Genomic DNA, 14809 nt, shown 5'->3' with positions numbered 1-14809 from the left:
GATTGGCAAAGTGTGGGACTTCCCTGGTGGTCCGGTCCAGTGACTAAGACTCCATGCTCCCAGGGGGCCCAGGTTTCATCCCTAGTCAGGAAACTAGATCCCACATGCCACAAAGAAGATCCTGTGTGTGGCAACAAAGAACCCATGTGCCACCAACTACAACCCAGCACAGCCAAATAAATGAATAAATAAAGCGAGGCACTGCTGGGTCGTATTTTTTAAATGCTTAAAAAAAAAAGTCTCTGTGCTTCCACTGCAGGGGTTTCAGGATTGATTCCTGGTTAGGGTGTGTGAAACACACACATACACACACACACAAACCAACCAAACAAAAAAAGATGAACAAACTGTTAATAATTACTGGAGCTAGGTTATGGGAAATCTGCTTTCCCTACTCTTGTACATATCTGTAAGTTTCCACATTAAAACCTTTGTTCAAAAAATAGAGAACTCTGAAAGAGAACAAAACAAAATTTTAAAAAAGGCTATTGAAAGAGATAGCTACTATGGGGTTATTGTTTATCCACGTTCAAGTTCTTTGGGTGTCAGTTCTGGCCTTTATATTCATCAGGTTTTATTGGACAACTTCAATTCAGTGGAGTTATCTGAAGAGAGATAGCTTTCTGAAGTGGAAAAGAAAGCTTGGGGACTCCAACGTTTTTCCTGCCACCTTCCAAATGATAGGTGGGCATTAGGAATAGTGTGAGAAATAAAAAGAAGTCTGTCATTTAACAAAAGCAAAGAGCAGAGCAAATATTGAAAGAGAGTAAAGGAAGTAGGAAAATGTTAGGACACCCAGAGAAAAGCAAACCAAAGAGCAGTCTTACAATGAGGCCTGGGTTGCTCAGTCGCTTCATGCCTGATTCTTTGTGATCCCATGGACTGTAGCCCACCAGGCATCTCTGTCCATAGGATTCTCCAAGCAAGAATACTGAAGTGGATTGCCATGCCCTTCTCCAGGGGATGTTCCTGACCTAGGGATCAAACCCACGTCTATTGTTGCTTTGCAGGCAGATTCTTTACCCACTGAACCACCTGGGAAGCCCCAGTGAGGGCCTGGGCTGAAGGTCAAATTAACCTCAAGATTTTGCAGTTGGGTCATTTACACCCCAGGGACTCTAAGAGCTGGAGTAGAAGTGAGTGGCAAAAAAATAAAGTGAGTGGCTATCTGTGAAGTCATCTCTAATAATGGTAGACAAAACAAAGATCAAATTAAAAGTTGATAAAATAACACGACTTAGTGACTGAACAACAAAGTAACACAACATAACTCTATTAACAATAACCTGGCTTCTGGTGGGGCCAGCCAACAGTTGCAGCCAGCTTTGAAAGAGATGCAGCCAATAACAACATTCAATGGTTTTATGAATTAATAAATTCTTCTCAGAAGGAGAACCAAACTAGTCAAGAGAGTGAACTTGTCTATGACTACAAAACACCCTGATACAGGGAAATGATTCCGGAAAGACAGCAAACTGATGCTTCGCCCCATGACTTACAGTCCTCAAAGTTGAAGTGTCAATTTGCATTTCAGATTTAATGGGTTTCCTATCCTTTCCCATTTTCAATTAATTGTGTGGAACTCTTACTATACTTAGTTTCTAGTAAGGACAGAATGGTAGAACTCCAGATCCTCTCATGGACATAGGGCATAAAATAAAAACATTTGACAACCACTATCTTTGGAGTCTTACACTAATGCACAAAACAGGGCGTGCCAACCCAATGCTCCGGAGAGCCAGGCAACTAATGTAACTTGCCTGAAGAAAGGCAACAGGAGGCTGAAAGGACGATTAAGACTGGAGAGCATGCATGCCTGCCTGCTGAGTCGCTTCAGTCGTGTCCGACTCTTTGCGACCCTATGGACTGTAGCCCACCAGGCTCCTCCGTCCATGGGATTCTCCAGGCAAGAATACTGGAGTGGGTTGCCCTGACCTCCTCCAGGGGATTGAACCCAAGCCTCTTATATCTCCTGCATTGGCAGGCGGGTTCTTTACCACTTGTGCCACCAGGGAAGCCCCTGGAGAGTATAGAATCCATCTATAAGGAAGGGTCAGTAGTGGTTCAGAAATTTCTGTCTTCAGAAACGTGAAATCCAAACCTTTATTGAAAAGGTCTGATAATTAACATAGTCCCTCAAAAAAAAAAAAAAGTCCATAGCCAGAAATAGCCATGAGCAACCAATGTTCCAACCTCTGGCAAAGATATACATACCAAAATTTCCCACAGCAGTTAAGTGTATAGCAAAGATGGAAACATTTTTAAATTCCAGCAAAAAAAAAAAAAAAAAATTGAATAAAATGCTATTAAAAACAATGTTACCAAAAAAAAAAATGTTACACACACACACTGATATGGAATCAACTCCAATAGATAATTAAATGGGAAAATGTTAGATCCAAAAGAGGGCTCTCATTTGATATAAAGTGGGCTAGAAGCAATAGGAACCATGTAAGGTAGAAACAGAGAGGATGTTTACTTATGTGCAGAACAGCTCTGAAAGTTCACAAAATAATTTAGTAGTCATAGTTGCCTTTGGGGAGTAAACTAGATGTCTGCTATGAGGAGAACCTTACTTTTCTGCTGAACATCCTATTAGAAACGTTACATTCCGCACCCCCGCCCCCCAGGTACATGTATTACTTTTAGCTTTCAAAAAGTTAATGGACTTTTGAAGATACAAGGATAGCAAAATAGCAAGGTGCTGTTAGAAAAATAAAAGGCAGGAAGGGGAAATGGGCTGTTTATGATTAAAACTGGGCAAGCAGGTGGGTGAATTTTCTCCCTAACTTGTTTCTCTTTGTGTTCTCCCCCGTGAGCCATTTCTCATTGTCTCTCCTTAATTTGTGGTTTATTTTTCAACACTGTTTTTCTTTCACCTCACAATCCCCTTATGCCCACCTTTCCCTTCTCCTCCTGGAAAAGGAAGAGCTAATAAATAAATGAAAACAGTGTTACAGAGGAAGAAAATTTAGAATGGGGCCTTAGAATGGCCCCAAAATTAGGACACTGGAAAACAGGTCTTGGTGCTCAGTTGCTCAGTCCTGTCTGACTCTTTGTGACCCATGGACTGTAGCCCGCCAGGCTCCTCTGTCCATGGAATTTTCCAGGCAAGAATACTAGAGTGGGTTGCCATTTCCTTCTCCAGCTTGGTCTTGGATTTCCTAATAAAATTAGAAGCTAGATCTAATATATTTAAGCATGTACTTCATATATCTCACCCCCAGGACAAGTCATAGATGAAACCCAGTCAACTGAAAACACAACTTCCCTGTTCAAGTCCCACACTTAAATCCCTAAAACCCTGTGGGTTCCACCTAAGAAACATCGCTCAGGTCCACTCCTTCTGCTATCAGGCTCTGGTATCTCCGGCTCAGGAATTCCTGAACGTCCATCCTTCACCTTTTTACAAATCTTTGCCTCTACAAAACTGCTTCTTCTGCTGGAAACCCACTGGGTTACAAGCACAGACACAGGACCCACACTGCCCAAGTTCAAATCCTGACTGAAGTTTTCTTCTTCCTCAAAATGGGAAGAGTAGTACCTACCTCATAGAGCTGCCATGAAGATGAACACAAGTTATAAATGCAAAGCGCTTAGTGCCTGGGGCATAATGAATGCTGGGTGTTAGCTTTTGTAATTTATAACAGGGAAACCCCTATGCATCCTGAGGCCCAGCAAGGACCTCACTCATTTCCCAGTGGCATTGTCACTCCTCCTTTGCTCCCCAACTGCTTGATCCCTGCCTCATTCACTTCTACAATACTATAATAACCCATTCATATATTCACATGACTATCTGCTTCATTAGCTCTCAAAGGCCATGAAGGGCAGAGACTGTGTTATTCTAAATCTTTGTACCTTCAGCACCAGAACACAGTATTTCCTCAATAAACACTTTCTAGGGAACTAATCTGGAGAAGGAAATGGCAACCCACTCCAGTGTTCTTGCCTGGAGAATCCCATGGACAGAGAAGCCTGGTAGGCTGCAGTCCATGGGGTCACACAGAGTTGGACATGACTGAAGCGACTTGGCAGCAGGGAACTAATCTAGCCCCACTGGGATGGATACCTGTGATTCCCAAACATGCTGTGGAGCTTTAGACCCTGTTCCCTAAGCACACGCCTTTCCCAGCTCCTCTCCACCATCCACTTGATAAATCTATCCTTTTTTTTAGGGCAGAACTAGTAGAAGGTGCTAACCAAGGTAATGGTACAGGTGAACAGAGACCAGGAGAAACAGCTTTATTTGGACTGAGAGTTGGAGAGTGGGAGGAGGGCCTGAGACAGCATACTGAGTGAGAGAAGAGAGATTAGTTTTCAAAATGGCAGTCAGGGCTCATCCACCAAATAGACTCGACCTGCCATCAGCCTTGCAGTGAGCGCCACCAATAAGAGGCCTGCTGGGAAATGTTTATTTGCCACTGAATCACCCAAGCATGCTACAATTCTAAGAAAGGTACAGGTCGTTTTTCCTTTCCATAACTCAATGTCCACAGCATCTCCTCAATCATAAGTATTACAAAAGAAAGTAAAAAAAACAAAAATCACATTTTACAGATCTTAGACTTGTCTTTAGTATTTTAGCTCAAATCTTACCATCTTCAAAAAACAGTTCTATCAAACCCATCAGCTAAAAGTTCTATCCAAGCAGTGAGAAGACGGCCTTTGTTAGCCCATGGCAATTCTTTTCCAATTTGTCCTAGCTAGTTAATGCTGAACAGCAGAATGAGGCTTAGATTGCAGGGGTTGGGGGAAGGGGTAGCAAGAGTTAACTTCCCCCAGTACAAGATGGCATCTGAAGCTTGATGGGAGAGCTGAACTGGAGAGACTTGAGGGAAGGGTCCAGGCCCTGTTTTCAGTCAGAGTCACTGCTGGAAGAGGAAGAGGAGGAAGAATGCTGCAAGGGGAAAGGGGAAAGGATACATCAGATCCAAATGACTTTTGTTACTTTGTGGGACATTCTTTGGTGCCCTATACCTCCACCCCAGTGCCCTCTGCTTTCTAAGAAGGTCAGGAGTCTTCAACTCGACTGTCCCTTAAACAGCAAAAGCAAGGATTTCCTTCAGCAGTGAGCATACAGGAATGGATGAAACCATCCTAAATCATTGCACAGAATTTAACATGCTGCATTTGGAGAAAGTTTCCAATTTTCTTTACCTGAGCCAATGCCTAGGCAAGGAATAAATTATAGGCACTAGAGTAGAATTATACAAGGAAACAGCTGGTCCCTTATAGTATTTATTAGCTGCATGGACATTCCTAATGGCTATGAGACTAAGAAAAGTGAGTAGAACCAGTAGCTGTGTGTGCATCTATCTCTACTTTTTCCTAAGTCCCAACTGGGAGAAAGTGAGGAAAGTGGGAGAGGAGGCTGGGAGAGTCCTAGTCAAGGTTCTTTACATGTATACTCCCATCAAAACTGTCATCAAAAACATTTTTGAGTGTCTCCATTCAAGCTCACCTTTCCTCCTCCTCAGACTTCTACCAAAGATGAAGAACTAGAGTTAGCATCCAAAGCCATAAGGCAAATAAATATTGGGCAGAAAAATGTAAATTAAGGCCTCCTCAAGATCAGGGTTGGTTCACTCCTTCCAGAGTTGTCCTGAGAGCTACTTTTACTCTTGCTAATGAACAATCCTCTGGAGTAAAGATATTTAGCCTTGGGGCTGAGCATGAAACTCAGGTTTTATTAGAAGCTGAGAGTCACTGACTGCTCTCGTCCTCAGTTTCCCTACTGAACAGTAGGACAATGGGGCCCATGTAACTAACACAACACCCTGAGAACACTGAAGGAGAGAAAGAAACTCCAGGACCTAGGGCCAGATTATTACAAGTTAATCATTATATAAGACATTGCTTTGTCAAAGGACTGACTCTATTACTTGATGTTTGACCACCTCAGTGGGTGTGTCCAACTTGCTAAAACAAGCATGGGGTGCGGGTGGGGTGGGGAGTTCTAGGAAGAGAAAGGCAAACTAGAAAGACTTTTGATGCTGACATCCATTCTGTAGCTCAGCCTAGCACCTCCCAGATAGAAGGCCTAATAAGCCTAATAAAATTTTTTAGGCTTATCAGATTCTTCCCAGTGGGAATCCTTTACACAGTCACTGTCCCACATCCTCAGACTTCAAACCCCCCATTCCTTGCCCTCCCCTGCCTCCTTAGTCCCTTGGAAGGGGCACCCCTTCCCAGCCAGGCTCCAGGGGCACTTACCTTGCCATGCTTATGGTGTTTCTGCTTCTTTTTATGAGCTTTCTTCATTTTCTTGTGCACCTTCTTGTCAATCACTATTCCTGGTCCCACTATACCAGGAACCAATGGATTCACAGGACACATGCCAGGGCCAGGTGGTGGGTATGGAGGTGGGTAGGGACCTGAGGGCTGGCATCCTGGATATCCTGGCTGTGGCACAGGATGACAGGGCCCACCAGGGGGAAAGGCTGGATTCCCCTGGGGTGCTCCTGGGGGAGTGGGAAAGGGGCCTGGAGGAAAGGGAGGGTTGGCAGGTGGTGGATGGGCAGGATTGCAAGCTCCAGGATACCCAGTGTTAGGGGGGTGTGGATATGGTCCTGGCTGCCCTGGTGGAAGAAACAAAGAATAAATTAGGATTACAACTGCCCAGAGCCTCTGACAACAAACAACAACAAAAAGAATCACTCGATAGTTAAGGGCAAATGGGAAGGTGAGGAAAGAGAATGAAGGGAAGGGGAGGCAAACTTAACAGTAGAGAGAGAAAAGGGAAGGGCCCTGTCAGGGCGGGGGAGAAATGGAGACAGTGAACTCTAGGGAAAGACGAGAGGATGGGTCAGCAACTAAGGACTTTGCTTTTGCGGGTTAGTGGAGAGGAGGAGGAGAAACTGACGCAGAAACCCCCTGTTGTGGCCCATCTGAAAAGGGGTTGGGGCGAGAGAAGCGATCCCCCAAACACCTACCGGCATTGGGATTCCACATGTTCAGATGTTTCTTTCAGCCTGAGGAGAAAGAAATGAAGGCAAACAGCTGATGGCCCACAAGTAGGTGGGGGTTTTAGAGACCAAGCCCCAGGCCCAACTCCAACGACTCCGGCTCCACTCTATGCAGTCCCTTAGAGAACTTCCACGACCTCCACGGAAGAAATGTTTCTTTCCACACATTCTTTCGCCTGCCAATACCTAATTCTATCCCTAGTTCCCTAGCCACAGGAACCTAGCTCCCAGAGCCCCTCCACCTTCCACTAGTTCTGGCCGCGGCAGGAGGCTTCTAACTCCTCTCTCCTGTCGGGAGAGAGGCTGAGTCCGCCAATCTCCCTAAACCTAAACTCCCTATAAACTCATCTGCCTTTCCATGACCGAGTCCGGAAGACTTTAACCACCCAGAGGCTGCGGAAAGACCTTAAACACTTTACCGCTCCCGGCGGAGAGAGACGGGGGACAAGACCCCCACCCCAGGCTAAGAGAAGGACCTGACTTGAGGCGAAAGGAGGTAGGAGAATCAGGAAAGATCCTCAAATGCTTACATAGTAGACGCACCCCCTCCCCCCCGCCATTCAAAAGGGCAAATAAAGATCCTGACTCCCAGCTGCGAAGGGGCTCCTCACCCAGGAATGGAGAAAGGAGGAGACTGGGGTATCTAGCTGTCCGGTCACCCTTAGACCACTGCCTGGGCGGACTTGTCCTTCTTAGCCTCCACTCACTTCCTGGTAACCCTCCCAACCATAGGCTTCAGCATCCGCCCCTGCTACCGTCTAATTGGTAATATGTGTTCATTCTGCGTTAGGATTGGAGAACTTACTCGTCAATCACTCCATTCCCTCTCTAGGCTAGAAGGCAACGGTGGCAGTAGGGGCGGAGCCAAGGGCTTCAGGGAGAGGCGGGTGCAAAAGGGCAGCCGGAAATCCCCGTGGGCGGGGCTCAGAGAAACAAGCTAGGAGAGGGCTGGGCAGTTTCAGGGCGAGGTCCCCAAGTGCCTAGAGGAAATTCGACCCTTGACTTCTGAGCTGTTCGTCTAGTGGGTGCCACACCCTTCCAATATGAATTTACGTTCAAGTTATGAACTTTCGAAGATGTGAATGTGCGTATGTTCACGTGTCCAATTAGGTAAGTTGGTTCACTTGTCTGGCGTACATTGTCACGTGCAGCTTGCCCTCTGTCTCTAATTGCTGACGAATCCCTCCGCTCTACCCTCGGCCACCTCTTCTCCCTCCTCCAGTCAGTAATTTTTCTTCCCTGTTCTCTTGATGCCAGCTCCTGTATGTCAGCTGCTGTACTATTGTATGCCAGCTACTACCACTACTGTATGCCAGCTGTACTGTACTACTATAATTTTCAAGGTACTTTAAATTTATTTTCCTTATTTTTTGTATGTATTATTTGTGTGAAAGTATTATAAACCTATTACAGTACAGAGACATCACTCTGCTGACTAAGGTCCCATATGGTCAAAGCTATGGTTTTTCCAATAGTCATGTATGGATGTGAGAGTTGGACCATAAAGAAGGCTGAAGAATTGATGTTTTCCAGTTGTGGTCCTAGAGAAGACTCTTGAGAGTCCCTTGGACTGCAAAGAGATCAAACCAGTCAATCCTAAAGGAAATCAACCTTGAATACTCATTGAAAGGACTGATGCTGAAGCTGAAATACTGTGGCCACCTGATGGGAAGAGCCGACGCATTGAAAGACACCCTGATGCTGGGAAGGATGGAAGGCAGGAGAAGGGGACGACAGAGGACAAGATGTTGGATGGCATCACCGACTCAATGGACATGAGTTTGAGCAAACTCCAGGAGATAGTGAAGGACAGGGAAGCCTGGTGTGCTGCAGTCTGTGGGGTCACAAAGAGTGGGATGTGACTTAGCAACCGAAGAACAACTATAAAGCCTATTGTGTTAGCCTATATAGCCAAAATTAGTTAGGTAACCAGGCTAACTTTGTTGAACTTACAAACAAATTGGACTTAAGAACACACTCTTGGAATGGAACTCATTCTTCCATAGGGACTTACTGTACTGTGATGTGTTGTACAGATACACATACATACGCAGAGGGCTTAAGGAATGGCAGGGAGATGCTCTCACCCATAGCCTCAATATTTGCCACTGCCCTCTTAGCCCCCATAGAAAGCAAAGAAACATTCTTGGGGGAAATATAGATGTCTAATCTCTCCTAGAATTCCCTATCTCAATTTCATATATCTTGGCAACCCACTCCAGTATTCTTGCCTGGAAAAGTCCATGGACTGAGGAACCTGGCGGGCTGCAGTCCATGGGGTTACATGACTGAGCATGCATGCATGAGGGTGGAGGGAGATGGGTTGCTGGCAATAAACTGGTAGAACTTAAAAAAAAATTTTTTTTTAATTTCATATATCTGCCATCTGGCAAATTGCATAAACCAGAAACCAAGAAAGTCATCCTTAATGGATCTCTCCACATTCCTCCCATCCCCCTCCAACATCAGGAAGGGTCTGTTTTGTTTCCCAAATAAATCTGGAATCTCTATACTTCTCTCCATCTTCTCTGCTCCTAGCCTACCATCATCTCTTAACTGGACTGCTGCAATGGCCTCAATTTTTTTTTTTTTTTTTTTAGTAACCCACTTAACAAGCTTGATTTAATAAACATGTAGAACCATTCACCCAAAGTAAAAACTACTTATCCCTTTTAAGCGTACATAAAACATTTATAAAAATCGGTCTCAACGAATGTAATTCAAACTTGAGAATTGTGTAATACATACTGTATTCTTTGACCACAGTGTAAAATATAAATACAAATGAAACTGAGCAGGGCCCTGTGGGGCCTTCACGTGTACCCGTGAAGGCCCCACAAGCCTTTTCCTGGTCCCCTTTTCTTGTTTGTAGGAAAACGGATTTAACTTCCTAGCATGCATGCTAAATCACTTCTGTCAAGATCATATGGACTGTAGCCCTCCAGGCTCCTCTGTTCATGGGTTCCCCAGGCAAGAATATTGGAATGGGTTGCTGTGCCCCGCTCCAGGGAATCTTCCCAACCCAGGGATCGAACCTACATCTCTTATGTCTCCTGCACTGGCGGGTGGGTTCTTTACCGCTAGTGCCACCTGGGAAGCCCTCAGCTTCCTAGACTGTCCCAGAATTCCAAAGGGCAGATTCAAATAGTTGCTAATCTGGGAAGATAGAGAATGCAAAAAAAAAGGAGGAACTGTTAAAAAACAATAGTGCAGTCATAAAGCAGAGCCCTGGTTTCTCCTCAAGGGAAATATATAACAATTTATTTTTTAGTTTTTCTGTGGGAAATAAGACCCCCAACCAGGTAAAGAATGGTAGCTTTCTTCTGAGCACAACATTCATGTAATACCATCCTGTTACCTCACCACCAACCAATCAGAAGAAAGTCATGTGCCTTGCAGGCTTAGCCCCCAATTTTGCTTATAAAAACTCCTCTCCAAAAACTATCACAAAAGTTTGGGTTTTTTGAACACTAACCACCAATTCTCCTTGCTCAATTCAGCAACATACCTTTCTCTGTTCCAAACTCCAATGTTCTGGTTTGTTTGGCCTTCACTGTGTGTTGGACACATGAGCTTGTGTGCATTCAACAAAACAAACATATATTTGGAAGTTAAAAAGGCAAAAGTCTTCCAAATAACTCTGAGTCAAAGAATAAAATAGTATGGAAATGAAATACTTTAAACCAAACCATAATGAAATATTACATCCCCAATTTGTAAGGTACAAAAATATGAAGATATATCTTATGCTGAGTTTATCGTCTTGAACAAAAATTGATAGATTTTAATTTTTTAATTAAAAGTTTTTGCTATGAGCCTATTATACAGAGTGAAGTAAGCCAGAAAGAAAAACACCAATACAGTATACTAACGCATATATATGGAATTTAGAAAGATGGTAACAATAACCCTGTGTACGAGACAGCAAAAGAGACACTGATGTATAGAACAGTCTTATGGACTCTGTGGGAGAGGGAGAGGGTGGGAAGATTTGGGAGAATGGCATTGAAACATGTAAAATATCATGTATGAAATGAGTTGCCAGTCCAGGTTCGAAGCACGATACTGGATGATTGGGGCTGGTGCACTGGGACGACCCAGAGGGATGGAATGGGGAGGGAGGAGGGAGGAGGGTTCAGGATGGGGAACACATGTATACCTGTGGCGGATTCATTTTGATATTTGGCAAAACTAATACAATTATGTAAAGTTTAAAAATAAAATAAAATAAAAAAAAAACGTTTTTGCTATATATTTTATTGAAATACACTTGACATACAATACTATGTTTTGCATAACCACAGTACAATTTGATGTATTTTTATATCAGGCTTCTACTAGGTATTTAAGATGAATTGGAACTTTTTTTAAAGCCAAAGAATGCTCAAACTACCACACAATTGCACTCATCTCACACGCTTGTAAAGTAATGCTCAAAATTCTCCAAGCCAGGCTTCAGCAATACATGAACCGTGAACTTCCAGATGTTCAAGCTGGTTTTAGAAAAGGCAGAGGAACCAGAGATCAAATTGCCAATATCCGCTGGATCATGGAGAAAGCAAGAGAGTTCCAGAAAAACATCTGTTTCTGCTATTGACTATGCCAAAGCCTTTGACTGTGTGGATCACAATAAACTGTGGAAAATTCTGAAAGAGATGGGAATACCAGACCACCTGCCTCTTGAGAAATCTGTATGCAGGTCAGGAAGCAACAGTTAGAACTGGACGTTGAACAACAGACTGGTTCCAAATGGGAAAAGGAGTACATCAAGGCTGTATATTGTCACCCTGCTTATTTCACTTATATGCAGAGTACATCATGAGAAACGCTGGACTGGAAGAAACACAAGCTGGAATCAAGATTGCCAGGAGAAATATCAATAACCTCAGATATGCAGATGACACCACCCTTATGGCAGAAAGTGAAGAGGAACTAAAAAGCCTCTTGATGAAAGTGAAAGTGGAGAGTGAAAAAGTTGGCTTAAAGCTCAACATTCAGAAAATGAAGATCATGGCATCCGGTCCCATCACTTCATGGGAAATAGATGGGGAAACAGTGGAAACAGTGTTAGACTTTATTTTTCTGGGCTCCAAAATCACTGCAGATGGTGACTGCAGCCATGAAATTAAAAGACACTTACTCCTTGGAAGGAAAGTTATGACCATCCTAGATAGCACATTCAAAAGCAGAGACATTACTTTGTCAACAAAGGTTCGTCTAGTCAAGGCTATGGTTTTTCCTGTGGTCATGTGTGGATGTGAGAGTTGGACTGTGAAGAAGCCTGAGTGCCGAAGAATTGATGTTTTTGAACTGTGGTGTTGGAGAAGACTCTTGAGAGTCCCTTGGACTGCAAGGAGATCCAAGCAGTCCATTCTGAAGGAGATCAGCCCTGGGATTTCTTTGGAAGGAATGATGCTAAAGCTGAAACTCCAGTACTTTGGCCACCTCATGCGAAGAGTTGACTCATTGGAAAAGACTCTGATGCTGGGAGGGATTGGGGGCAGGAGGAGAGGGGGATGACAGAGGATGAGATGGCTGGATGGCATCACCAACTCGATCAATGTGAGTCTGGGTGAACTCCGGGAGTTGGTGATGGACAGGGAGGCCTGGTGTGCTGCAATTCATGGGGTCGCAAAGAGTCGGACACGACTGAGCAACTGAACTGAACTGATACCTGATTTTTTTTCTTTCTTGAAAGATCATTGAGTTTGAAAGAAATTATGAGTATGTCTGTATGGGCATGATTCCTCTTAGAATTTATCATTTATTTATTGTCTTTTGGTTGCACTGGGTCTTTGTTGCTGTGCACAGGTTTTCTTTAGTGTGGCAGGCGGGGGCTAGTCTTCACTGGTTCGCAGGCTTCTTATTGCAGCGGCTCCTCTAGTGGAGTACAGGCTAGACACACAGGCTTCAGTAGTTGCAACATGGGGGCTCAGTAGCTGCGGTGTGTGGGCTTAGTTGCCTTGCAGCATGTGGGGTCTTAGTTCACCGACCAGCAATTGAACTTGGTTCCTTTTCATTGCAAGATGGATTCTTAACCACTGGACCACCAGAGAAATTTGAAAACTATCTCTTATTTAAAGTAGCTTTATTGAAATATAGTTCATACAATTCACCCATGTACAGTGTACAGTTCAATAGTTTTTAGCATTTCATGAGCTTGTGTAACCATCGCCATTATCTAATTTTAGAAGATTTTTTTGTCCCCCTTAAAATAATTTCATACCCATTAATAGTGAATCCTCATTTGTCTCCTTACCTCTCCCTCATTTTACTCAAGCCCTAAGCAACCACTAATTAATGTTTGCTATAAATTGTCTTATTCTAAACATTTCGGACACGACTGAGCAACTGAACCGAACTGAACTGAACTGAAACATTTCATACAAATGGAAAATTGTATATGTGACCTATTGTGATTGGCTGCTTTCACTTAGCATATTTTCGAGGTTCACCCATGACATAGTATGAATCTTCATTCCTTTTTATGAAGGAAGTACTGACTAGTATGCCAGTCTTTGGCTATACCACATTTAGTTATCCATTCACTTGAAGAACATTTGAATTGTCTTACATTTTTGCCTATTATGTACTTGGTGCTGTGGACATTCATGGACAAGTTTGTGTGACCATATGTTTTTTTTTTATTATCAGCACAGAAATTTATTTGAATTCAAGATTATATGGTTATATTTAGAATAATGTAATAATTATCGAAAGCACGTATCATTCTTGGCTTTGAAACAGTTATAAAGGTATACTTTTGAAGTCAAAAATATGTAGTAAGAATGTACAAGGAAGCAAATATATAAAAAACAAGCTTACTAAGTATTGGGAGTTGTACAGAGGGACACACCAAGATAAATGTAACAGAGTCCAAATTATACAACATACCGCAAGGCGTTCTCTTGCTTTATCAACTCCTAGAAAATAAATCAGTAACCTCAGTAATGCATCATCGTTGACTCAATGGATATGAATTTGAGCAAACTCTGGGAGATGATGAAGGACAGGGAAGCCCAGCGTGCTGCAGTCCATGGGGTCACAAAGAGTCAAACACAACTGAACGACTGAACAACGACAGTAATGCAAGAATACTACAAAAGGGACAAACTTTCTGAGGGACATCGGTAGTAATTCACTATTCTTTCCTTTTTTCTATCTCCTTCCCTCAGGGCAGTTTCTTTTCTTCCCTCTAAAATGGGTTTTATTGTATTGAAAAAAATAGGTTTTATTTGTCAATTGTAGTAATTGAAATATGCAACAATTTACTTAAAGATGCTCAGGGATCTTTTATCTTTTGGTTGTCCTGGGTCTTCGTTCCTGCGCTCGGGCTTCCTCTAGTTGCGGTGAGCTGGGGCTACTCTTTGTTGTGGGGCCCGGGCTTCTCGTGGTGGCTTCTCTTGTTGTGGAGCACAGGCTCTGGGTGCACCGGCTTCAGCAGCTGCAGCACATAGGCTTGGTAATTGTGGCACATGGGCTTGGTGGCTCCGCAGCATGTGGGATCTTCCCTGACCAGAGATCAAACCCGTGTCCCCTGCATTGGCAGGGGGAATCCTTATACCACCAGAGAAGTTCTCAAATTTTTGAAAAAGCCAATCAGCTAGTTAGCAAGGGATCATTAGTGGCTTACAGGGAAAAAAATTTCAGGTATTACATATTTGCTAAATAGATTTAAAAAAGAGTAAGCAGCTAAAAATGGGTGAAAAAAATCCCAGGGTTTACTGTGACCTAGACAATTGAAAACAAACAGACCTATTTACTTGCAGAGTGAGCAAGAGAAAGAGGTTCCGAGATAGAGTTTGGTTTCCAACAGTGTCCACTGCCAAAGGTGGACAGAC

General features: G+C 43.4%; 1 protein-coding gene and 1 long non-coding RNA gene across 2 annotated transcripts; one reads left to right on the top strand and one right to left on the bottom strand.

The window, feature by feature from the left end:
* Positions 1–4398: 4398 nt before the first annotated feature.
* Positions 4399–7722, bottom strand: PRR13 (proline rich 13). Its single transcript, XM_055584212.1, has 4 exons — positions 7580–7722; positions 6936–6974; positions 6217–6581; positions 4399–4900 (listed from the first exon to the last, which is right to left on the bottom strand). The coding sequence occupies exons 2-4, from the start codon at positions 6952–6954 to the stop codon at positions 4859–4861; spliced, it is 426 nt and encodes a 141-aa protein (XP_055440187.1). The 5' UTR covers positions 6955–6974; positions 7580–7722; the 3' UTR covers positions 4399–4858.
* Positions 7723–7821: 99 nt separating this feature from the next.
* LOC129654700 (uncharacterized) lies at positions 7822–9025 on the top strand. Its single transcript, XR_008715573.1, has 3 exons — positions 7822–8078; positions 8226–8311; positions 8502–9025. It is a non-coding gene; the product is annotated as an uncharacterized LOC129654700 (long non-coding RNA).
* Positions 9026–14809: the final 5784 nt, after the last annotated feature.

The sequence above is a fragment of the Bubalus kerabau genome, chromosome 1 (assembly GCF_029407905.1).
Source record: "Bubalus kerabau isolate K-KA32 ecotype Philippines breed swamp buffalo chromosome 1, PCC_UOA_SB_1v2, whole genome shotgun sequence".
NCBI lineage: Eukaryota > Metazoa > Chordata > Mammalia > Artiodactyla > Bovidae > Bubalus > Bubalus kerabau.
The sequence above is the reverse complement of the archived record's forward strand: the minus strand, read 5'-3'. Positions and strand labels throughout refer to the sequence as shown.